This window comes from Sminthopsis crassicaudata, chromosome 1, assembly GCF_048593235.1.
Source record: "Sminthopsis crassicaudata isolate SCR6 chromosome 1, ASM4859323v1, whole genome shotgun sequence".
NCBI lineage: Eukaryota > Metazoa > Chordata > Mammalia > Dasyuromorphia > Dasyuridae > Sminthopsis > Sminthopsis crassicaudata.
Window position 1 is genome coordinate 512257124 of NC_133617.1, and position 26154 is coordinate 512283277.

Below are 26154 nucleotides of genomic sequence, written 5' to 3' on the forward strand. Positions count from 1 at the left end.
CTATGGCCCTGGGCCCACTGAGGACATTTATGTGGCCCCCCAGGTTATGGCAAATGGGCTGAAGGGGGAGATAGAGTGTGAGTTTTTGTTTTTACTACAGTCCGGCCCTCCCACAGTCTGAGGGGCAGTGAACTGGCCCCCATTTAAAAAGTTTGAGGACCACTGGTGTAGACTGCTAATAGCCCGGGAGGCTAGGGAGAAGGGTACTGAGGTCAGGATAAGTTGAGTGTTAGTTCATGGGTTTGGGGGACTTGTTTTTTTAAACCTTTTTTGGGTTCTGGCTGGACAGAAAGACATGACTTTGGTACATAATTTCTATTTCTGGTTGGAGAGGTCACAGTGATCGGCGAAAATATTTAACTTTCTATTTTGTTGTCCAAAAGTCCCCCACGATAGCTCTCTATAATTGTTACTTCTGCACATACAGGAGAAGGATAGATATACCACCCTTTCCCTAACAAGTTCTAAAATTCTGGCATGAATCAAATTCTGACGTGAATTTGCCAACTTTTCTTTTTCTTTCTGAAAATTTGCCCTTGTGCATAATAGTATTTCTTGCCCCAATTTATGATCAAAACTTAGTTCTTCGGACTCCCAATCCAAGTTTGCCTTTTAAAAAGTGAAGACTTCTTTCAGAGCATCCTTTTTGGGGGGAGCGAAGGGGGATTGGCCGATTCCACCGTCGGGTTTGATTACCAGGGATCTGGCAGGGTGAGACCTGGCTGCTTTGGGGCATAATCACGACAGTTAAACCTAACTTTTTAGAAAGTGTGACTCATCATCCACTCTAAAAGAGGAGGCTGCCGGGTTAGGAATTTAAACCCTCTCCATATCCTTCCAGAAACCAGGGCAGTGATCCTCAAATAACAAGTAAGGGATGTATGTTTAAATAGAATTACTGTGTCGATAGGAAGCTGCTCATTCACAGAATCGGATATCTCAAGAGATAGTTGGAAGAGATTTATGGACCATTTGACTATCCTCTTATCCCTCCCAAACCACCAGAACTGAGACAAAAGTCCCTGAAGGGAGACGGAGGGGAAAAAAGGAAAGGGGGGGGAAAAATATAGGAACGAAAAAGAAAAAGAAAAAAAAACTTAAAACGTATAAGTGGTACTCGGCACATGGTGGGAGCTAAATCAGTGCTTGAAGACTGCCTGACTTACTGGTAAATAACAAGGCAGCGAGTCTGCTCCTGGGGGTCGGCCCCCAGTCCCCACGATAACAGGAATTTCAATGAGACCCTCCTCCCCCAGGGAGTAAAAGCCCACAGTCAGGGATCAGCCCTGCTCCCCGACCCCGGCCACTTACTGTAGGTGACAGTGACGGTCACTGAGGGCCCTGACATTTCTGCTGAGACCACTCCCTCCGACTCCCCGAATCCCAGGCTTGACGATCATCCACCGGCCCCCCAGGGTCTGCCCCCTCCCCACGCTGCAGGTAAGAGACCCGACCTGCCAGGCGCCCAAACCTGTCCACACTGCTGAGCATGCTCAATACAACTGTAGGAAAAGCCACGGACTCGAGGGCAAAGTCCACCTTCCGCAGTTTAGTAGCAGCCGGAGATGGTCCAGGCTGGCTGGCTGGGACCGGAGTGCCAGAAGGGGAGGGATGGAGGGAGGAACCACAACCATCGCTAATTTTCTCTGTACTTTTCCAACTTTTTTCTTTTTTCTTTTTCTTTTTTTTTTTGCATATGTTCACTAGGCCTGAAATACCCTTATCTTTATCCCACCCCCTCCCCTTTTCTATCTCCTGATCAAAATCCTCGCCATTCTTGGAGTCCCAATTCAACTGTCATCTCTTAGGTATTCTTTGAACATTAGTTTCTTCTCCTGTCCACCGAATGGTTTTCCTGGTCTCCTTTAAAAGTCCATCTTTCTCAGTCCCCTTTAATGCTAATTTTCTTGCCTCCGACTCGCTTGGGATATATTTTTTTCCCATATAGCTGTTTCCTTGTTGCTAATCCATTCAGATGACCGGATTCATGAGAGCAGGGACTGGTTTTTCTTGTCACAGGAGGTGTGACTTACCTCACTTCTCTGGGCCTCAGTTTCCCGATTTAATTCAATAATGGTAATTCAATTTAATAAATTACTGAGCTCATCAGGCACTGTGTCAGGTATTGTGTATATATAGGTATAGAATTTTTAAAAATTCTATAAATTTTTATATAAAATTTATATAAAATTCTACAATTTTTATATAAAATCATATATATATATATATATTTATATAAATTTTAAAAAAAATTACAACCCATGTTTTCAAAGAGCTTATATGGAAGTGAGGAATAACAGGTACATTACAAATATCTTCAAATTATTTTTTTAGAGTGGGCCTTCTCTTTCTGGTCTTAATTTTTTTCATTTGTAAAATACAAGAAGTGGGACAAGAGGGCAAACATCTAAAATTCCTTTTTGCTTTCAACATCCCATGTTCTAACAGGAAACTTTTTATACCTGTCTAGGAAATTTAACTAGGAATTTTGAGATTTCATTTTATTTTAAGATTTTGAATTCCAAATTCTCTCTGCCATCCATTAAAAAGGGAAATAAAATACCCACCATATAAGGGAAATGATGCAAAATACATTGTTATGTTAATTATGTTGCTCTCCCCTCCCCAGCCCCGACATGTTCACTCTCCAGAATGTATCATTTTTCTCTGGAAGCGGACAGCATTTTCATTTTGAAGCTTTTGGAACTGTCTTCAATTGATCAGAGGGACTAAAAGCAAGGATTTGTAACCTAGGATCCAGAAAAAAAAATTGGGGTAACTAATATAATTGCTCTGTATTTATTTCATACATTTAAAAACATTATTCTGAGAAGTCTATAGGTTTCACCAAACTGCTAAAGGTGTTAAGACAAAGAGGTTAAAAAAAAAAAAAAAAAAAAAGACAAACTCCAGTCTCACGCGACGACTTCTGCCCAAAATTCTCTGAGCCCGAGACCAGGTTGAAGGCTTCCTCTCTTCCAAGTTAACTTACTCTCTTTAGCATCTTCAGGACTAGAGACGCCCAGATTTTGAGTAGCCTCGAAAACCCGGACTAGAGAATCTTCCAGCTCCTGGATCGGCTCGGGCACTCATACTGAGCCTGCGTAGTCGGCACCCCGACGGGGCGGAAGCCCGAAGGAGGCGGGCACAGGGAGGCCGGAGTGCGGTGGGTGGAGGAAGTGTGGTAGTTTCGCTTCCGGTTTTGCTAGGAATTCTCTGTTTCCCCCAGCTTAGACCACCGGTAGCCGGAAAAAATGAACCGATTCTTCGGCAAAGCGAAGCCCAAGGCGCCGCCACCCAGCCTGACTGACTGCATCGGCACGGTAAGTTACCGCTGCCCCTGGCAGAGTGGGACCCCCGATCCCCGCTGTCTTGTTTCACCTCCAGGGCCCCGGCCCGGCCCCCTCCCGGGATTCCGGGGTCCATCTGCTGGAGAAGTCTGGAGGTCGGACAGCGCTGGGGACGGGAGGGGCAGGTCTGCACCCCTTTCCCCGCCCCCCACTTAGCACCCGGAAGCGAATCTGCCCCAGAGTCGGGGAAAGGGGGTGGGGTACGACAGGTTGGAAGAAAGAAGCCAGAGCTTTTACCTCGTAGTGGTGGGGACCAGAAATAATGAGAGGGAGGGGACGAGGGGGGCCCCGTGGGCAGTTGGTTGGAGATGCCATCCTGTGCCCTCTCCTCCCAGAACTCGGTGGGAGAGTTTTTCGAGGTGCCCACCAGCTCCTTCAGGAGCAGAACCCCGACTTCGTTCTTCCAGAATCTTCCTGTAGAAGAACCTAGTGACAGTAATCGCTGATGATAATACACATTTTTGTGTATGAAGACTTGCCAACTGATTAATGCACGTTTTCTTATTGAACGGAGGACCCTGAGAGGAACTCTTGTTACAGTAAAGGAAAACTGAGACAGACAAGGTTCTTGCCACAAGAGTCACAGTGAATTATCTGGTGGGACTTAGGCCCAGGTCTTGACATCCAGGCTAGCCTGCCGCCCTTGTCTTACTGACTCCCTGCTGCTGGGCTGTGAGGTTCTCGAGAGCTAGAACTGTTTTCTTTTTTTTTATTCATTTTTCCAAATTATCCCCTCCTCCCTCCACTCCCTCCCCCCATGGCAGGTAATCCCATACATTTTACATGTGTTACAATATAACCTAGATACAATATATGTGGGTAATCCAATTTTCTTGTTGCACATTAATTATTAGCTTCCGAAGGTATAAGTAACCTGGGTAGATAGACAGTAGTGCTAACAATTTACATTCACTTCCCAGTGTTCCTTCTCTGGGTGTAGTTATTTCTGTCCATCATTGATCAACTGGAAGTGAGTTGGATCTTCTTTATGTTGAAGATATCCACTTCCATCAGAATACATCCTCATACAGTATTGTTGTTGAAGTGTATAGTGATCTTCTGGTTCTTCTCATTTCACTCAGCATCAGTTGATGTTAAGTCTCTCCAAGCCTCTCTGTATTCCTCCTGCCGGTCATTTCTTACAGAGCAATAATATTCCATAACCTTCATATACCACAATTTACCCAACCATTCTCCAATTGATGGACATCCATTCAACTTCCAGTTTCTAGCTACAACAAAAAGAGCTGCCACAAACATTTTGGCACATACAGGTCCCTTTCCACTCTTTAGTATTTCCTTGGGATATAATCCCAATAACAGCAATGCTGGGTCAAAGGGTATGCACAGTTTGACAACTTTTTGGGCATAAGAACTGTGTTTTCTTCATTGAATCTCAGGTCTAAGTCAGAGCCGTCTAGCAGGAACGGGGCCACCGCACGGCCAATTCCAATGTAGTGAGGACGTGTGTAACAAAATAGGCAAAAGTACAATGGAAACAAATTATAAAATAACAGCAGAAATAAAATGAAACTGGAGGCAGACGAGAGGTTCCATGACTTGTCCCAAGAGTCACCTGGTGGAGTGGCTAAGGCTGGATTTATATTGTCCTTGCTGATCCTAAGTCCAGAGCTGGCCGTCACTGTAGGAGTTCTTTACATAGAGCCCATAGATTTCCCCTTCAGTAAATATTACTAGTTACTAAGCACTTCTTAAATGCCTACTATGTAAGCGATGGGAATAAAATATATATATATATATATCACAGTTAATGGCCTATCCAACGTTGGTTATAGTGGAAAAGTTTGAGAAATCCCAAGGTATTGCAAGCTAGGTAAGAAATGAAAAGACTGAAATAACACTTCAGATGGAGGTTTGCAGTACAGAGCTCCAGTCTCCAGTCAGAGAGGCAGAAGGTAGTGGGGAGGTTTACCAAGGCCGGTGGGATTCCACCTTTTAGACTTCAGGGGATCAGTGAAGGTGGATGGGTGTTGGGGTAAGGAAGAACATCTTTATTTTCACTAACTTCAATTATGATTCTTAAACTTTTTTGTTTGTTTGGTTTTTGAGGGTTTTTTTTTCCTTTAAAATTTTTTTTTCAATAGTATTTTGTTTTTCTAAATAGATGTAAAGATTTTTCTTCTCTCTCCTTCTGTACCTCCCCTTCCCAAGATATCAAGCACTCTAATATAGGTTAAATATATACAGTTCTTTTAAATGTATTTTCGTATTTGTCATGTTGTACAAGAAAAATCAATCCAAAAGGAAAAAACAAGCAAACAAAAAGAAAATGAAGACATCATGCTTTGATCCACGTTCAGTCTCCATAGTTCTTTCTCTGGATATGGATGGCATTTTCCATCCCCAATATCATTGAATCACCAGTTTCTTGAATAGAGCCCAGTCCAGCACAGATGATCATCCCATAATCTTGTTACTGTGTTAAACAAATTATTCTAAGAAAGAGTCCCTAGTTTTCATCAAAATTGTCAAAAATTTTATAAAGAGTGTGTCATGGCATACTAAAAAGATTCAGAACCTTTGCTCTTAATTCTTCTGGATAAGATCTAGATTTCATCCCTTTTGATAAAGGAAGAAAATTATGCTGAGAGAGTGGATGTGGCTTTTATTGAATGGTAATGCCAAATATAAATGCAGGTACTCTGGCTTCAGATCTAAGGCTAATCCTATGGAAAATATGATGACAATTGTTTTGTTGTTTTTGTACAAAGCACTAATTTCTTCAGTGTAGGGAACACTCAACCAATGCAGATTAGCAATTATTTCTGTTTGAGTTTGACCCCACTGGACTTTTATAATACTGTTCATACACTTTAAAAACTTGTGACCCCATCAGGCTGGATGGATATTACCTTCAGCAAGTCTCAGTCTATTTATATCTTCTCATCCTGTGTCCTATGTCCAGGTCTTTAAATATTTCCTCCATTGGGGGGACTGAGTGTTTATTAAGCTCTTTATAAATGATTATTTAAATGGGAAGGGTTAGTTATTATTGTATTCTGGACAAAACATATATTATCTCTAATCAATAATAATACAGTTTTAACAAGGCTTTTGCAAGGGTGAATATTGAAAACTATCTTTGCATTTATCTTATTTTGAAAAATAAGTATTAAAAAGAAAAACCTGAAAAAGTTTAAAAAAATGTAAAAGCCAGAGAACATGGAGGTTCAGAACAAGATTTCAGATTATTCCAATTTATTAATATCAAACTACTCATATTTTGTAATGATTGTTTAATTTTATAAACATTAAATTTCTAATATCTGCGAAAAAACTAATAAAGTGAAATATTGGGCAAAAAAATATAGTTATACATAGTATTATATTATTTTTGTTTTATCATAGGTTCATAAAATTTAGCAGTATAAGGGATCTCAGAGTTCATCCACTGTGTTTGACATATGAGGAAACTTAGGTTTTGAGAGACCTGAATAGATAATTAGTAATAAAGTTACAACAACAAAAATTTGTACTCAAGATCCTTGATTCCAAATTTATCTCTTCCTATTATATCTCACTACCTTCACAATAAACCTGTAAAGTATATAGAGGAGAGAGTTTTATTACTATTATTTGCTTCCTATAAGTAAGAAAACTGAATCTTAAAAAGATGAAATGATTAAACTAGTTACCTAATCAGAAATATCACCATCAGCCCTGGAACTCAGATTTTCTGACTCTTGGCTATCATCTTTTACAATACAGTATATTACCATTCATCCTAATGAGATGTAATAATTGTACCAGTGTTCATTGAGAACTACTACTCTCTGATGCCTTTCTGTAATTTGGAAGTTATTCTGGGTTCTTGAAAATGACTATGTCAGATGTTATGTTTTGTCACTATCTACCAAGTTGGAAAGGTTTTAGCTATGGGCTTGATACCAGACTGAATGTGTTATGCCAGTATGCGCCTAAGCTCATGGCCACCATGAGGTGATATTTTTTTAGCCACTTCAGTTCACAAAAACTGTCCACTAAACTTTAAAGGGTTTTACTGAACGGCAGACTAAAAATTATTTAATAGAACAATAAAGAACCGTAGACTTCCTTGAGAGTCCTCCTGTGGAGATCAGGGAAGTAAAACTCCCATTGTACTCTGATCTGGTCAAACCACATTCTTGGGAGCATATTCAGTTATGAATGCCTCATTTAGGAGAGATATTGATAACCTGAAGGGTATCTGAAGTAGGATGATCAAGGTGATAAAGACCATTCCATATAAAGATTGTTTGAAAAAGAGAAAAGTTAGGGCAATGATAATTGTCTACAGTATTTAAAGAGTTTCCATGTGGAAGAAAGATTTGCAATTGTTCTTCTTGCCCCCTGACTAGAAATAGGAACCCAGCCATAGGACAAAGAGACATAATTAGTCTTGATATTTAGAAAATCTTCCTCATTATTAGTGCAATCCAAAAGTAGAGTGGGCTACCCTAAATGGTTGCCCTCAATGATCATCTTCAAGCAAAGGCAAAAAGACTGCTTATTGGAGATGCTATTGATGGGATTCTTTTCTATATATGGGCTAAAGATCTCTTTCCTCATATTAAGATTTTCTGTTTCACTTATCCACTTAGTGGATGAAAGAGCCAATCAAATAAAATCTTTGAATCTTTGAAATATTGATTGAGAATATTTTATTTGCATGACCTCTCTATAAAATTAGTTGATGACAGTTGTAGTCCTTGAATGCCCTAGTTCAAGTGTAGGGGTATAGCATCAAGGCAATAAAGTGGTAGCTTCATAATTTAAACAAATTATCTGTGGTTCCCTAAATAGGAGAAGGGCATTGAAATGGGAAGCAAAAAGCCTAGATATCAGTAACAGTTTTGCTTCTTACACAATGTGGCCTCAAACAAGTCACTTAACTTATAAAATGGGCATAATAAGACTGGAACTGCCTTTCACATTGAGTTGTTATGTGGTTAAATGAGATAATATATATGAAAGCCTAAGAACTATACCAATATAAGATGATATTATTTACCACTCCTCACTAAATGTACATGTTTTCTCGTCCTTTTTTCCTTTTTCTTCCCTCTTCTCTCCTACCTATGTGTGCCTGCATTACATAATTATATATTAAATTGAAATAACTATTCTTTTTTTTTTTTCCTTCTAAAGGTTGATAGCAGGGCAGAATCAATTGACAAGAAGATTTCTAGACTTGATTCAGAACTAGTAAAGTATAAAGATCAAATAAAAAAGATGAGAGAAGGACCTGCAAAGGTAAGATGGAATGTACCTCAGAAGTTTCTTTATTATAGAAATTTTTAAACACCAAAGTGACTTAAATACCTTGTTTGGGAGGAAGAGAGAGGCCAGAGCATTGCAATAGGTGATATTAAAAATTACAATAGAAATACTATAAGGAGGACACAATTGAGTTAAATTCAGCATTTATTGAATGCCTATTATTGTGCAGGGCATTTTAGAGGCATTTAGCCTTGAATAAGATTTGATATATTCTGTGAAGGAGCTTGCAACCTAATAGTGGAGAAGTTAAGGGAACACAAATATAATAGTAAAGTTCAAAGATAAATGAGCAGTATAAAGGTGATGTTCCCTCAAGGTTCTTTTCTTAGGCTTTCTTCTCTCCACACTCAATAACCTCATCAGCTTATTTAACTGTCATCTCTCTGCGGATAACTCCTAGATCCAGCCCCACTGAATTCTTTGATCCTATTCCTTTTAGCCCTCATCTCAAAAAGTTCCAACTCAAATACCACATATTCCTTCCACTTTGCTCTCTGGAATGCCTGTTCCATAGGCAACAAACTTCTATTTATCTCAAATCTGTTCCTTTTCCACTCCTTCCATCTTCTGTTGTTTGTCTTTCATTAATATGAAAGCTTAATATGAGGAGCTGATGCCATGTCATACAAATGAATTAGATTTGAGTAAGGAAGGGCTGTGCAAGGTCACCTGCCTCATTTTTCCCTCAGAGCCACCTGGGTAGATCAGGATAACCGGAGATGACCCTGAATGCAATGGGAGACCTCAGCATTTTTAAAGCTAAAGTCTTCACAGGTCTGAATTTGACTGAGGCCCCATTCATTCCATTTAAGGCTGGGTTGCAATTGAGACAAAGAATCTCTTTTACCTATCTTTCCCCCCCCCCAAAAAAAAAAAAATCTAAGTAAATAAATAAATCTGGGAGGTAAAGACATTCATGATTTCTGGCCAAAGCTGGAATGACTGCTGTTTACATTCTATCTGAGTCGGTCGGTACCAAACAATGATTAAATGAGGGTTGGCTTAGGACCTATTGGTGGCCAATTAGAATCAGATTGGTTTTGGTTTAAGGCCTGGCCCTTAAGAAAGAAATCTAACCAGTAAACCCCAAGATACTTTGGGAGGGTTCAGAGGTACAAAAAAGGGGGGGGGAAAGTGCTTTTAAAGAGTATTGAAAACTGGCTCCATACAAATGATACAGCCTTCCTTGGTCACCCTTTCTAGAACTGGCTGAACCTTCACCTCTTGGCTCACTTGTCAAAGCACAGGAGCTGAAATACTCTTTGCTTCCAGATTCTTATCATTGCTACTTTCTTTCCTTTCCCCATTGCTCAGTAATTTCTCTCTTTTTTGAGGAGAAAGAAGAAATATGCTATTCATATCTTACTACCCAATCAAAATAAAAGCTGTTAACCTACAGACTTTCAGGTCACTCCTTTTTCTTTCCTCTCCAATTTTTTCCTTCATAGTAGGAGATTTCAACATACATATTAACTCTTCCCTCAAAGACCCTAACTGTTCAATTCCTTAACTTGCTCACTTCCCAGGAGCTGTCCTCCTCCCCCCAGCCATATACAAAGATAATCATACCTTTGAGATTTCTATTATCTACAAATTTATCACCTCCATTTTCATGAATTCTGAAATCCTTTTATTTGACCACAATCTATTGATTCTTTCAGCTCTCCCAACTGAACCCTACTTTTCTTTAACATTGTGATCTCAATCTCTTGACCCTTCAGTTCTCTCCCAGGCCATCTTCTCCACACTATCAATCAATCGCTACCTACTGGCTTTATTGACTTCCTTTAAATTCCTTATTTTCTATAGAAAGCTTTTCCCAACCTCGCTTTAATTCTAGTGCCTCCCCCCCACCCTTTTAATTATTGCCTATTTATCCCACATATAATTTGTTTGTGTATATTTATTTACTTGTTGTTCTCTCCTTTAGACTGTGAGCTCCTTGAAGGCAGGGACTATCTTTTGCCTCTTTTTGTATCCCCATGCTTATAGTATCTGGCACGTAATAAGTATTTAATAAAAATTTATTAATTGAAATCTCAACATGTCTAAAAATGAATTCATTACCTTTGCCCCTCAACCCTCCCTTCTACCAAACTTCTTTTTTTCTATTAAAGATGCTACCATCTTTCTGCTTTCCTGGCTTTACAACCTCCATTTATCCTTGATGCCTTACCCTTCTTTATCCCACATATCAATAGTCAATAAACATTAAGCATCTGCTATATGCCAGGCATTGTGCTAAGCATTGGGGATACAAATTTAAAAAAAAAAAAAAAAAAAAAAAAAAAGGAAAGGTAATCCCAATCCTCAAGAAATTTAAAATCTAATTGGGGAAGAGCACATATAAAAAGAAGGGAGAAGGGAGGAGAAGATAGCAGCTTGGGGCATAATAAAGGCCCAGAGTAGTGTAGCCAAGTCAATAATAAAATATCAGAGCTGAAGTTTCTCCTTAAATGAAGATTTGAAGTTCCTGGCTCCATCCTCCAGTCAGAGAAGCAGATGGTTGTAATGAGATGGAATACTAAGGTTGGTGAGATCTTGTAGGATGATGAGGTTATCCCAATTGTGGATCGCCTGATAGAAAAGTCAGAGAAGTTTTAAAGGACTAAAGCCAGATGAGAAATGAAGAGAAATAAATAATAACCTAATGAACTGTTAGAACAATGTTTAGGGTTTAATGGGATCAACTTGTAATTTTGATTAGGAAGGTCCAGACACCATGCTGTGGGGATATTAAAAAACGAAACAATTGCTGTTTATAACAAGCTTACATTCTATTGGGGAAGACAATAAATGCATATATATGTATATAGTGAATAAAGATAAAAAAGATGAATTTGGTTTGGGGTCATGGGATCCAAGGACATTTAGAGATAAATTCCAGTGATAGATCTGGGCTAGAATCATAGCTTTCAAACTCTGCAGCTTAAGAAATGATAGTTGAAGCCATGAATGGTCTAATTTCAAGTATAAAGAGAGGCTATAAGGACATAGTTTGGTGCAGCCCCAGGTTTATTGTGGCAAAAGAGCTAGGGTCACCACATTTCTGCTAACAGGATGGGAATATGTTAAATGAGTAAAATTGGGGGGGAGTGTACCATTTAGGTGGGTAAATTTTCACCTTTAATTAAAGTATAATTTTCTTTTTGCTTTCAGAATATGGTAAAACAGAAAGCCTTAAGAGTGTTAAAACAGAAGCGAATGTAAGTATTGCCATAATCTCCCTAAGTCAAACTAATATTTTACTTTTTATGTTTTAGCTAACATTTTGTGAGCATTCTAAATTTATTAAATATTTACGTATACATTTATATGAGGCTAGTCACTTTGTTATCTTGCTCAATTTTCTTGTAAAACAAGAGGTTTGGACTAGATGATCTTCTAACTCTAAATTTTATGTTTCTATGACTTGGTTGTTTTATTTCCCTGCAAAATTGTAAAGTGCAGAAAGTTTAGTATCTCTATAATATTTGCCATTGTCTATATTGTACAAATCTTTACAAGGATTTTCTGCATACCAGCTGCATAGAATAGATATAAAATCCCCATATCTTCCTTATTTTCAGTAATGTCAGCATTTTTATATAGTTAATTTTTAATTATAGTTTGAATAGATAATGCAGTTTATAAAAAAAAATTGTCCTTATCTTCATGACATTGAACCTCTTTTGTGAGAAGTAAACTACAAAATCAGTATTGCTCATTGTTAGCTAATTTCATATAAAAATTTCAAGAATAGAATTGATACAGAGAGTTAAAATAAAGATTGGGGATTATATAATGCAGCTTTTATTTTTTCCTATGCTGTCCTTGTTTATCTTTAACATAAAGAGTAAAAAAAAAAAATAAGAAGTGTGTTTAGCTGATTGAATTGAAGTATTTGATAGTTTGAAGTTGAAGCGTTTTGTTCACAACTTATATAAAGGTTGCATTCCAAAAGTTCATGTGTAAGTTAATTGATTGAAACTAATTAACTGTGGCAGTGAAGTGCCACAGTGGATAGAGCACAAGACAATCTCTGTTTGCTTCAGTTTCCTCATCTGTAAAATAGAGATTATTGTTGTAAGAAACAAATAGATAATTTTAAAGTGCCTGACACATGATAAACATTACATAGATGTTATTAGTTTATTATTAGAGTGAGGATTGATGGATTTGGGTAGGGTATTTTAGTAGTTGGTTGTGGATTTCAAATACTTTCTAGGAAGGGCCAGTACTCCATAGATGACAGAAGTAGGGAATAAGAAAGAGCTTAAAGGAGTTAATCCCACTGGATATAAGAAGGGTGAAGTGGGGACTTGAGCAAGGCAATTAAGTGGGCTAGCAGCAGTTTTTGAGGGCATCATTTTCCTTGGTCTACAGCAGTTCCAGAAGTAGAAGCAAAGTTTCCTTAAGATCCAAGGCAGGAGCAGAGAGGGATAAGATTGACTTCTGTGATTCAGATTGAAGCTATGCAGATTATGAATTTGATGAATTGGATCATTTGATATATCTGACAGACTAGATCCTTTGACATTTGTCGAAATTAGACAAAGCAAACTTCGCCAAATCTTGGTGAATAACCAGACAACTTGATGATTTCTGTTTCCAGCTTTGAAGATAGCTGCTTTCAGCAGCATCCATTGTGATTTTTTTTTCTCTGTATCTCAATATTCACCCATGTTTAACATTCTCCCGTGAATGTGAATAGGTATGAACAACAACGGGACAATCTTTCACAACAGTCTTTTAATATGGAACAAGCAAATTATACTATCCAGTCATTGAAAGACACCAAAACAACGGTAATAAATAAAAATCATGTTTTTTTTAAGTTTTAAAATCTATCAAAACCATCACATGTACTTAAAATTTTTTATTTTTCTAGGTGGATGCTATGAAATTAGGTGTAAAAGAAATGAAGAAAGCATACAAGCAAGTCAAAATTGACCAAATTGAGGTGAGGTTATATTGTTTTCTGTCAGAACATTGCAAACTAATGTTAAATATTTATATTTTTAACAAATTACTAAAATCAGATTTTATATCAAAAAGGATGGGGAAATTATGTTAACTCAAGTTGCTCTCAACCTTTTTCAATTATTTTCCTTATCTTTGCCTGTAGGTTCCTTCACTATAGGACTGCTTATTAGTTATTGGTACCTTTCCTGTGTGTTTGATAGATCTCTTTTTCTAGCTTTCTCTCTATAATTTTCTTTACACAATCCTTTTCATGTTCTTAGTCTTTCCAAAACCAATCTATTGTCTATTGCTTCATGTGTTAGGGAATCCAATGATCCCCACAAGTTTTTGAAGTCCCACAACATAGCTCCGCCCTCTGGAGAAGTCATTCATTCTGAAACCCACCTTCTGTGGAAGTCTTGAATAGTCTCACCTTGCCATGTCCTGTGAAAAAATCTCATTCATATCCCTGAGGCTAAATTTTCCCTATAAAATTTTATTTATGAGCCATCCCATGCCTGCTGCCTTCCTTTGGGTCAGTCTATCATGGCACTCTGCTTTGTGGGGTCTTTCTTCCCCTTCCCTTTCCCCATGCATGTGGTATCTTCCCTAATTCCACTATGCTTCTCAAACCCACTTCTCCTACTTATAGCTAACTTAACTCTTTTAGGGTGCTAAGTTCCTTTCAGGATTTAGCTTGCCAGTTAAGGACATGCCCCAACCTCTTGGGGTACTTCCTTTCTACTGAAGAATTGTGAGTTCCATTGAGGAACTTGTCTTTTATATGCTCTCCCATTCTATTTCGTATTTACCATTCCTGGTGTCTGTTGTATCCCTTCATTTGTTTATAACTTCTTCCCTAAATAAAACTACCTTTTGCCAAAGAGAATGGCCACTGTGAATTCTTCTCATGACCAAATCCCAACTTTTGGTACTTAGCCTCATCTGGTGGCTGTATCACCCACATCACTTTGATGTTAACAAGCATCATTGGAACTGGATAAATTAAAACAGAAAATAAGAAAGGAGTTTATGGGGTACTCTGAAAAAGTTTAAAGGTTGTGTGCCATTCTTTTGGGGATAGCTACTTCAGCAATTCTTAGTCTCTTGGGCAGGTTAAGAACAGATCTTAATGCAATAGTTCTTACATGTATGGTATTCTTTGCTTAAATCTAAGTTCAAGGACAGGTATAGTTAGGCTGTATTATATGATCTTAGAGGAAATTTATTTTGCTTATTTCTCGACTTCAATGTTAAGAGTACTATCAGCTTCTGTATACACATACAGATCACCAAATTAGGGGTGATTCATTTTCTCTCAAGATTCATCACTATACCTTTCCTGGACTTGTTTATATTTATCCATCCAATTTTCTTAACCTCAGACTGTGATAGTTTTCAAGGAATCTATGAATTTGTTCTTTTAGTTTTAATAACTAAATACAGTAAGTTTCCTTTGTAATCTTATGTATTTTACTTTTTGCATTTCAAAAAATTATTTTGATATGGGGTCTCTAGCACAAAAAAGATTAAGAAGTCTGACCTAACAAGAGTCTCACTTTGTCTTTTATTAGTGCCATCCAGTAGAGCTTCATGCTTCTCCTTTGTCCTATAAAACAGGATTAATTTCCTAATGCTTTCTCTAGCTGTGTGTGACTTTTTAGATTATTCACATCCTGCTTTCATCCATTAACATAGATAATCAAGGGTTGCCAGTAAAGAAGTTTACTTAATTTATATGTTTAATCTACATCTGTTCTCTATGTAAGGCTTGAAGAGGACACTTAAGTTTAAATGAAAAAATTACTATATTTACCCACTCAATCCCATTTTAAGTAGCTCTTTGTTACTAAAAACAGGGGGAATTAAGTGAATAAAGCTCTCTGCTGCTATTGTTTGTGACATTTTGGCATTGTTAACAACTCTCTTTAAGTGTTTTCCTTTTTACTTTCTACCAACATTTTTTCTGGGGCCTTGTTTCTCCCCGTTTTCCCATTAAATATTCTCTTTCTTGACCATTTAACTTCTCTGAACAAACTTTTAGAATAACTCCTGTTTTTGCTAACATCCAAAGAACCCACTGGTAGAAGAAAGACTTGATCATTTCCTCAAAATTGAAGGTAGGAAAGTACAGGAAAAAAAAGTAATATTTGAGTTAATGCTTTTTTAAAAAATTCACTTAGGATATACAAGACCAATTGGAAGATATGATGGAAGATGCAAATGAAATCCAAGAGGCACTAAGCAGGAGTTATGGAACTCCTGAAATTGATGAAGATGATTTAGAGGCAGGTGAGTAACAGAACTATGGTCCTTTACATACAATTCTTGGAGCTGCCAATTTTCCATTAACAAAAAAGGCAAACATTATGAGATAATTTAAGGGAAAGAGAATATAAAACAGTAATGTCAGGAATTTATCGCTTCCATTTAGCAGCTTTCTCATTAGCTGAAACTCAAGAAGAATAATTAAGGAGGCAAATGTCTCTGAGAACCTTCAGAGCACCTTTTTCATGCACCTTTCATGGTTAGTTTTTTCCTGCCTTTTCTGGAAAACACATTTTCTTTTTGCTGTCTCTTTTTGTTTGTTCAGTTCCCTTTTCTTTAGAATCAGTAAAACAGAAAGAAAAAAAAGAAATATTATGGAAAAAGGCCAGGATGACCAGCCTCAGTCAAAGGGATCCCTCTATTGGACAGATGGGAAAAACTGAAATTCTAGCCCTTTTGAATTCTATTATTTTGTGACTATTTTTCCTTTTCATTTCTTTGGATTCCCTTACCATCTACTTCCCACCTCATTCTTTCTTCTAACTTATTTTCCATAATTTTTTTTCACCCTTTCTTTATTCAAAACATGGGAAGTATGGACTCACGGAAGGAATGAATGCTATATCTGAAGGAAGGAAAGACCTGGATGTGCATCTCAATTCTAACATTCACTATGTGATCTTGGGCAAATCATTTTATCTAAGCTTCAGTTTCTTCACCATAAAACTATAAAATGGGGTGATAATAATACTTATGTTAACTGTTTCACAAGATTATATGAAGAAAATATTTTACAAAATTCAAAGCATCATACAAATATAATTTATAATCATAGTTACTGTTACTTTTTTTTCAAATGATGATTTTACATTTTCTTCATTCTCCTGAACCCTCCACCAGTTTCATGATCCCTTTTGCTGTCTCAGTTCATTTTGTTACCAGTAAACATGAAAATGTGAATTCTATTTAATCATATTTCAGTATTCAACCTTTTTAATTCTCTAAAACACAAATGAAGGAGAAGGTATTAAATCAATACATTTAGAATTTTACAGTTTTGAAAACAATTAGCAGAATTTGGTGCTGAAGACAAGAGATAATGCAAAGCTGAAATTACAGTAGGAGTTTATTCTCTTTTCTCTCTATATATAATATACCCATGTATATCTATAAATATAGCACCTTTTTTTCTGAACAAATAAAAAATTGTGATACGGGAGCCACCTCCTCTAACTCAGACCTGTAGAATGGATCTCTTGATGTGAGAGGATGATGATGATTCAAGGAGACTGAGGCAGTTGCATTCTGTAACCTCGCTCCTCTTCCCTCTTGCCTTCAATTTATTTCATTCCCAATCCACAAGGAACATCTGTGTTAGTAAAAGCTGCTTTGCAACTCCTTCAGGTGTTACAATTCACAGCTATGGAGGCTGTCTGAGAATTGACCTGCCCCTTCACTTAGGCATGGTCCTTAACAAAAAATAATCACCATAAAGGAAAAAAGACACTTTACTGATTGTTTTTTTCTCCTTTGGATTCAAATCTAAATCCAGTTCTAAAGAATAACAGTTGGCATGATGCCACATATATAATAGAAACAATGTTCAATGGACTACCTTCTTTTGGAAACCTTGTTTCCAAAGACTGTGTGTAATAAGTACCTTGAGGTGAATGACAATTTAATGGATGATAACAATCAACCTAGTACATGCATAAGTATTTGTTGTATTAAATTCACTTAAATACTTACTGTTTCTTAGCTTAATAGAGTTAAAGACCAAAAGGGGACTTTTAAATTCATCTAATTTGAAATTCATTTTATAGAAAAGGAAAGGTTATAGTCAGCACAGTGGTGTGCAAATTAGCTTGAACAATATAAAATATATTGATATACAATAAACCATATAATTTTAATTCTTAAAAACCCTTTCAAATGAAATTTAGCCTCCTTTTGCTGTAATTCCTTGTTTTACTTGATTTGGCATTAAATTCATAATATTTACATATTCATTAATTCTTTATCAATTTTAGCAGTTTTATAAACATATTGCATATTAAATTTCCCTTTGACAAACAAATCCATTTTTCAAAGTCTGACTTTGGTTTGAAGCCCAATGTTTTTTGTTTGTTTGCTTTTGAGGGGAATTTAACTTAATTAACCTTTTGTTTTAGATATAGTACCACATGATTGGTATAAACCAAAACTTTCTGACTTTATTCTTTTACGTTTTAGTGCTTCTTGCTTCTTTAACTTTTGTGCCTCCTGGAACATCTTAATACAAAAGGCCTTCTTAGCCACACTTTTGCTGTGTGGGCCCATAATAGAGAGGGGGAAAGGTATACTCGATTCCCAGTTTTTTACACATTTTCTCAAACACCTCTAAGTTGGTCTGCTGAAGTTTCTTCAGGAGCTTCTTTCTGTCATTTGTGGTAAGCAGGAATCACTTGTGAGCCTTGTCCTTGTGATGCTTCTGTCTGTATTCTTGATAGTTATCTTGACTCTCAATCTTATAACTCGGATGTGTTATGTTCTGGGTTTACTGTGATCTTGTTTAACAGCAACTGTCTTTTATCTTCATTTTCTCCTTCTGGTTGGCCATTTCCAGAGACAACAGTCATTTTATAATATCATCAACCTGGGATTCCTGGGAAATTTTGATAATCTTTCAGCAGTATGGAAAAAGGCAGGTCATTCATCTGGCTGGACTGGGTGACTGGTATCTTATCTGCTGCATAGGCTCAGGCTGCCTGCAGGAAGAGGCCATTTCCTGAGGGTTGAAAGAGTGCATGGAGGCTCTTCAGCAGACAGGCCAAGGCTGGGGCCTGAGCTCGGCCCTACAGAACTACCCTTTGTGCCATGCTCAGCATCTCGACCCCTGTCACTCCTGTTGTTGCTCTGTGGCCTAGCTTGGAGCCTCACTCCAGCCATTGCCAAGTGCCGTAGCCTTTATGTTTTCAAATTGATTTAAATGAGATAATTTTTTTAAGGTATTGAACTAAGTTTATCTCCATCTCTCAGTTACATTTCTTAACTTTTCCTGATGTGTAACATGCTTCAAGGCTGTTTAGCAGTATTTGGTCTCCCTTTGTGAATTTCTGTAACTCTTGGAGTTGTTTCCCAGTGCATCATCAACATATTATTTTCTCAGTAGAAATAAGATTTCTAAGTCCCATTGGAAATTTTTGTGGGAGTTGAAGATGAAAGTTGGATTTATATTTTAAAAGTTCCTTAAACAGCTGCTCAGATCTCATAGTTTTACCTGAACTTCTTTCCCACAACAGTTTTACTGTAGTCTTGAATTAAAAAGAATTTTAAAATTATCCTTTTTTTCCTTTCCTCTTCAAGATTTTGCTTTTTGTATTGTTTTGCTTACAACAAGTGTTTTTTTCTTCATAGAAGTGATTAGCACTTTTTTTTTCCAAACTGGTCACCTTACTCTTCTTCCAACTTCAAGAAGCTTATGCCGTACTTTAGAATTCCAGTTTTTAACCATTTTTGCATTTGGAGCTTTTTTGCAACATGATGAAGCTTATAAACTCAGAAAAGTGTTTTTAAATTCATAAAATAAGGAAACAAAATATATTAAAATAATTTTAATCAGATTTTAAAATAAAAATAATTTTTTAAATGAGATAATAGGCCTCAAATTAAGAAATTCTGCTATAGAGAAATTATCCTTTTAACTTCTAGACCTTCAGAAAGGCCTTACTAAGGTTTTCTAAGGATTAATTAGACTTTTCAGCAACTTTTTTATTAGGTTTTGACATTGTTTTTGTTTCTGATCACTTTCTTTGTATTTCAATGGTACTGTTTTCATCATAGGTTTGATCTTTGAAATATTTGACTTAATGTTGAAGCTATTTAAAGCTGCTGTAGAATCCTGCTACAGTATTGGCTAAAAGTTGGAATGTGCTCTTTAAATACTACAACTTTTATATGTTTCCTTAGCATGGTATTCATTCTTAAAGACTAGAATTTAAAAAACAACAAAAGACTAATGAAACACACGTGTATGGTACAAAATCCAACATTTGACTAAGAGCTAATTTTTTTTAAAATTTTATAATTATAACATTTTTTTTTGACAGTACATATGCATAGGTAATTTTTTTTTTTTAACAACATTATCCCTTGTACTCCTTTCTGTTCCGAGTTTTTCCTCTCCTTCCCTCCATCCCCTCCCCTAGATGGCAGGCATTCCATTCCCATACATATTAAATATCTTATAGTATATCCTAGGTACAATATATATGTGCAGAACCAAATTTTGTTGTTGTTGTTGCAAAGGAACAATTGTATTCGGAAGGTAAAAATAATCTGGGAAGAAAAACCAAAAGAAAAAAAAAAATGCTCACAGTTTACACTCATTTCCCAGTATTCCTTTTCTGGGTGTAGCTGATTCTATCCATCATTGATCAATTGGAATTGCATTAGCTCTTCTCTATGCTGAAGATATCCACTTCCATCAGAATACATCCTCATACAGTATCATTGTTGTAGTGTATAATGATCTCCTAGTTCTGCTTGTTTCACTCAGCATCAGTTGATGTAAGTCTCTCTCCAAGCCTCTCTGTATTCCTCTTGTTGGTCATTTCTCACAGAACAATAATATTCCATAACATTCATATACCATAATTTATCCAACTATTCTCTAATTGATGGACATCCTATATTCATTTTCCAGTTTCTGGCCACTACAAAAAGGGCTGCCACAAACATTTTGGCACATACAGGTCCCTTTCCCTTCTTTAGTATTTCCTTGGGATATAAGCCCAGTAGTAGCACTGCTGGGTCAAAGGGTATGCACAGTTTGATAACTTTTGGGGCATAATTCCAGATTGCTCTCCAGAATGGTTGCATTCTTTCACAACTCCACCAACAATGCATCAGTGTCCCAGTTTTCCCACAACCCTTCCAACATTCATCATTATTTGTTCCTGTCATCTTAGCCAATCTGACAGGTGTGTAGTGGTATCTCAGAGTTGACTAAGAGCAAATTAAGGTGGAGAAACCAGCTTAATGCAGTTTAAATTGGTTCAGCTATTAGAAGTGAGCCTCATGTCAATAGAAGCACACATATATGATCTTTGTCATCATAAAATGAAACTATCACCATTATTGCTTATTTCAAGCAATTCACACAGTACAGTAAGTGGCAGAGGTACATATTTAAATTAAAGTCCTGATTTTAAATTCCCAAGGTACTCATTATAAAAGATTACTAACTACTAGGGGGGAGGGGAAAATATACATGAAAAATAACCACAAGTGTAAAGATAGCATCACTGACAATAATGACATTAGTTGAAACAATACTACAATGATTATTACTTAGTTCCATAAGAAATGTTATAAACATGAAGTGCTTTCTTTAGATCAGTGATGTCAAACTCATACAGAAATGGAGGCTATTAAATCGTTTATAACAATCCTCTTGGGCTGTATATTAACAATTTTGAAACATAAAGTTATGTTTTACTGTATTTTTATTTTGTTAAATATTTTCCAGTTACATTTTAATTAATTAATATAGTACAGGCTGTATATTTGACAGTTTTGCTCAAGACTGTCCCACTCATCTCCTACCTTTGTACTGTGGTCCCTGGCTGGAAAAGTGAGCAATATCCAATATGGAACACTTTTTTCAGGTTCTCTTTACTCAGGCAAAGAACAGGAAGGATTTGTATTATAATTGTATTATAAATGCATCAGTTTGGAGTTTAGTCATAATATATGTAACATTGTGATTGGGCATACTATGTAACCTTCATGTCTTCAGTTTCCTCATTTGTAAAATGATTGGATTGAATTAGATGAATTCTGAGGTACTGCCAGCTGTAAAACTTAGGATCAACATGAATTATACTTTAATAGACTTAGAGCTGAAAGCAACCTCAGTTTGTCTAAGATAGTGGTTCTGAAACTTTTTGATCTCAAGACTCCCTTTATATTCTTAAAAATTATTAAAGAACTTCTTCTCCCCTCACCCCCAAGAGCTTTTGTTCATGTGAATTATATCCTGTGGTATTTACTGATTCAAAATGAAAACATCTTAGTATTATTATTAGGTTGGGTTTTTTTGGTGAGACAGTGGTGTCAAGTGACTTGCCCAAGATCACATAGCTAGGAAGTGTTAAGTGTCTGAAATTAGATTTGAACTCAGGTTCTCCAAGGCAGGTGCTCTATCCACTGTATCATCTAGCTGCCTCACCTTAGTATTATTATGAAAATAGTGTTGACCTCTCACACCTTCTTATAAATATCTCTTGTGCAGATCCTTCCCACTCTCCAGCATGGAGATCTCCACACTCCAATGATCCTACATCACTAATATTTACTCAACTCTATTTTTCCTGACATTCCCTCTCTTACACTACTATCTGAGAGGTATGTCCCAGGGGTTCCCACTCCTTGGTGCCATTAAATTTCCATTTTATCGATCTGTTTCACACCTCACACCCCATGATATGGCCCCAGTCTCCAAAGGCAATACTAGATAGTCTGAGTTCTTACCCTTGGTCTATGCATAGAGTTGTTTGCCTGCTACAGAACCTACTGTTTCTAATCTTTCCTGATTTCCTGGATTCATCAGTAGCCTTACCAACACAGTCCTAGGATTTTGGACAGTCTGTGAGCAGGGGATGCTGGAGCCAAGCTACAAGGCCATTGAAATCAATGGGATGTGCCCCCTTGTGCTTCACAGAGGCCACCATCAACTCATAATGTCTGGATCTCTGATAGAGTCCCCATTTGTAAGAAACAAAATATCTTACCAAGAATTCCACTAATTCACTGATGAATGCAGGAAAGACTTATTTTACATTTTCGCAAGAACAGGTGCCTAGGTTATTAGATTCCAAGTCTATCTCCATAGCAATCTGCTGCTGGCCTCTCCATGGTTTTTTAATTTTTCCTCCTAAGAAGATAGGTTCAACAAATTAATTGATGTATATGAGTCAAAGGAATTTCTTATAACTTTCCACACTTTACTTCACACTTGCCAAAATGTCATAATTTTCTTGGCATTGGTTGTCTAATTTCTCAAATATATTTTTCCTAGAAAACTGACTAGTTAATACAGAATTCAATGAGTTTTTTTTTTCCTTATTGTTTTCAGAATTGGATGCACTTGGGGATGAGCTCTTAGCTGATGAAGATAGCTCTTACTTAGATGAGGCAGCATCTGCACCAGCAATTCCTGAAGGTGTTCCTAGTGATGCAAAAAACAAGGTGGGAAGGTTGTTTTTTTATAGGAAAATAAGGTTTTATTCTTGACATTCAGCCATGAGAAAAGTACTTGGGGAATATATAAGCTCAGATTCAAATTAATCCAGTTTTCCTATAGTGAAATATAAATATAGTCTAATAGATAATAGCACATTGATATAGAAGTACTCCTATCCAGTAAACATTGCAGCCCATATTATCATAATGATTACATAAATTTTATAAGTTAACATAAAAGAGATGGCAATGACATTTATTTTTATATTTTTCTCCATCTATTGATAAAATTTATTTTAAAATACAATTGACTTTGCTTATTATTTCCCCACTATTCACTCATTTTTCTTAACTGCAAATCTTTTACATAGTAACATAGATTTAAAGTTGGAAGAAACCTTAGGGTATCATCTACTCCAATTTCCTCATTTTGTAGGTGAGGAAATTGAGAGTTTAAATGATTTTCCCAAGGACATACATGTAATAAGTGGGAGAATCAAATTTGAACCGAGGTTCTTTGTCTCCAAATCAATGCCTTTTCCATTATTCATTATTCTGCTTCTCATTTTATATTAGCCATTTATATTTACTGAATAGTGAAGAAATTCATTTAAGTATAAATGAATTGTCCATTAAAATGCTGTTTGTATGTGAAGTTTTTAATTTCTTACTGTATATTAAAAGGCTTTATTCCATATTGAAAGATTTCAAGGCATCACTCAGGTGGTGAAAATTGAGAAGGGGGTAGAACATAGGAGGAATTGTTTATTTTTTCTGAAGGAAAAGAGCCAAGAGGTCAGAAAGAAAAGTTTTTTGAAAACAGCTCATTCCTCCTCTTTAGATAGGATGAACTGGGGGGAGGGGGGGAACTGGCCCAGCTATGACTTCAAAAGACTTAATTCTTAATGAAGGAGAAGAAGCTCTGTCCTGGCATTTTCCAAAACCTAAAGCTTCCTGTGGTCTGGTATATGGATATCACATGCTTTCTTCCTCCTGACCTTTCCCCTGTTTCAACATTGTATACAAGTTGAATCACTGGAATCTATGCTCATTAATAGAAATAGCAACAATAATATTCTCTACTATAATGTGTCAATGAAGAGAGCTTCAGTTTGAGTCAAGTCACAATAATTCAAGTGACCCAAAATAGAATATGCTTCATTTTCGAGTGGGATGTGTGTGTGTGTACATACACAAAATATACTCATATTAATATATACACATATATTACATTAGGGAAAAAAGACTATATCTTTTCCTGGTTTTTTCTTTTATACTATTATACCCTCTTTTTAAACTATATCCCTCTTTTGTTTTCCTGCTTCCTTCTTTTTTCCTCTTTTCTCTATTCTCTTCTAGCTTTCTCCATTTTTTTCTCTTTTCTCCCTTGGTTCCTTTTTTTCATTTCTTATTTCATTAAAAGCTTTCTCTTTTGTATCCCTCTTTATTAATATTTGGAGATTGTTTTGTTTGATGAACTTTGGAAATAATTTTTTTTCAAATGATTGATTATACATTTTTTGTATATGTGATAAAGAAATCTTTTTTTCCCAACAGGATGGTGTACTGGTGGATGAGTTTGGATTGCCACAGATTCCAGCTACATAGAGCTGTCTTTAACAGTATGTTATGTATAATAAACACAAATTATGGAAAACTGGGAAATATTTTGCCTTTACAAAGTCATCATAATGAATTTGCATATCCTTGTTCCTTTCCGTGAAAAAAAGTTTAGTACACTATTTTTTTTTTTTTCATTTAGAGGACAGTTATTTAATAGGAACTTTCTTTACATAAGATTTTAAAATTCTTCTATCTTACAAAAAAAAAACTTGTAAAATTTTAGTGATCATATAGGACTTCTGCTTTCATTTATTTATATTATATTTCTGAAATAATTAAAACCAAGGATATGTGATTTCTTTAAATTCTTCAATTCCCTGATAGCTTGATAAAAGAAGTGATACATTTATAACACTTACTTCCTTATCAAGATTACTAAACTATTTTGGACCATTGTAATTCTTAAAATAGTTTAAATATATATACTATGTGAAATCTGACACTAATTTAAAATGTCTTTAATTGAGATGTAGGTTCTGTTGTGTCTTCATGTCAGTAAATCATCATTATCTTTAACATTTAAATTGGTTTTCTTTCTATGCTTTTTTGTCTTAAACCTGGATAAAGTTTTAATTCCAAGGTTTCCTCAGTATTACAGTGATTACAATGAGGTGTAATCATTAATGAAATTATATCCTAACACTAAAAGTATATTTATACTTAATAAATATTTTTCAAAAGGATATAATTTAATAACCTTTCCTTCAACCTAAAGACTCCAGTGAAATACAAAATTTGCCAATGGCAATGTGTCATGAACAGTGACAATATGGTAGAAAATGCACTAAGTTGGGTTCTAGAAGATGTAGACCTTAGGTCTGTGTCTTGCCAGTTGATTAGCTGGGTGACTTTGGATTAGTCATTTTATTTATACGGGCCTTTGTCATCTTATTTGTAGCATAGAGTTAATCATAGTTTTCTTGCCTGTCTTACAGGGTTGTTGCAAAGATTAAATGAATTAATATAGAATTGTAGGTTTTAAGCTGGAAGGGATCTTAGAGTTTTTTTAGTCTAACTGCATCATTTTACAGATGAGAAAACTGAGGCCTAGAGCAGTGAAGTGAGTTGCCCAAAGTCTCAGAGGTAATAATAAGCAGGAGAGTTGGAATTCAAATCTGAGTCTTCTAACCACAATCCAGTATTCTTTCCACTGTTCTATGCCACTTCACATTATGTTCAGTAACATATAGACATACTCTTTGTAAAATACTATATAAGCATTATGTTTTTACACATTATAGATGCTCAATAAATATTTGTTGAATAAATATTGCTGGTGCAAATTGCATGTAATGTTTATCATTGAGGTATTGGTTAAAGTTTTTACTATGGACTTCTATCTCATCTTATATATTATATAGTTATATTACCTTAATCTCATTTCTGTTGGTCTTTCCCTGATGCTTAGTAACAGAGACATGGGCAACAAAAAAATGACATTTTAGTTTTCTAGGCCTATATTTTG

General features: G+C 36.1%; 2 protein-coding genes and 1 pseudogene across 7 annotated transcripts in view; 1 reads left to right on the forward strand and 2 right to left on the reverse strand.

The window, feature by feature from the left end:
- The window catches only part of BAG1 (BAG cochaperone 1), a 40681-nt gene extending 39175 nt beyond the window's left edge, over positions 1–1506 (reverse strand). For 3 of the 5 annotated variants that reach the window (XR_012484667.1, XM_074281629.1, XM_074281631.1), the window contains exon 1: positions 1312–1449. Coding sequence is in view for 4 of the 5 variants with exons in the window: in XM_074281629.1 (XP_074137730.1) it covers positions 1312–1348 (37 nt within the window). In the remaining variant the exon portion in view is untranslated. Of the gene's footprint in view, positions 1–1311 lie in introns of all 5 variants that reach the window. The other 2 variants (XM_074281630.1, XM_074281632.1) reach the window with 2 other exon arrangements.
- CHMP5 (charged multivesicular body protein 5) lies at positions 1212–25957 on the forward strand. Of its 2 annotated transcripts, XM_074281627.1 has the most exons (10): positions 1381–1440; positions 2630–2775; positions 3230–3323; positions 8499–8603; positions 11790–11836; positions 13324–13417; positions 13501–13572; positions 15758–15866; positions 22960–23072; positions 24624–25957. In XM_074281627.1, exons 3-10 carry the CDS (start codon positions 3255–3257, stop codon positions 24672–24674), a joined length of 660 nt encoding a protein of 219 aa, XP_074137728.1. In that variant the 5' UTR covers positions 1381–1440; positions 2630–2775; positions 3230–3254; the 3' UTR covers positions 24675–25957. The 2 variants fall into 2 exon arrangements, with proteins under 2 accessions (XP_074137729.1, XP_074137728.1); XM_074281628.1 differs by lacking the exon at positions 2630–2775 and having other exon boundaries at positions 1212–1440.
- LOC141552241 (small ribosomal subunit protein uS15m-like) lies at positions 17997–18709 on the reverse strand (annotated as a pseudogene).
- Positions 25958–26154: the final 197 nt, after the last annotated feature.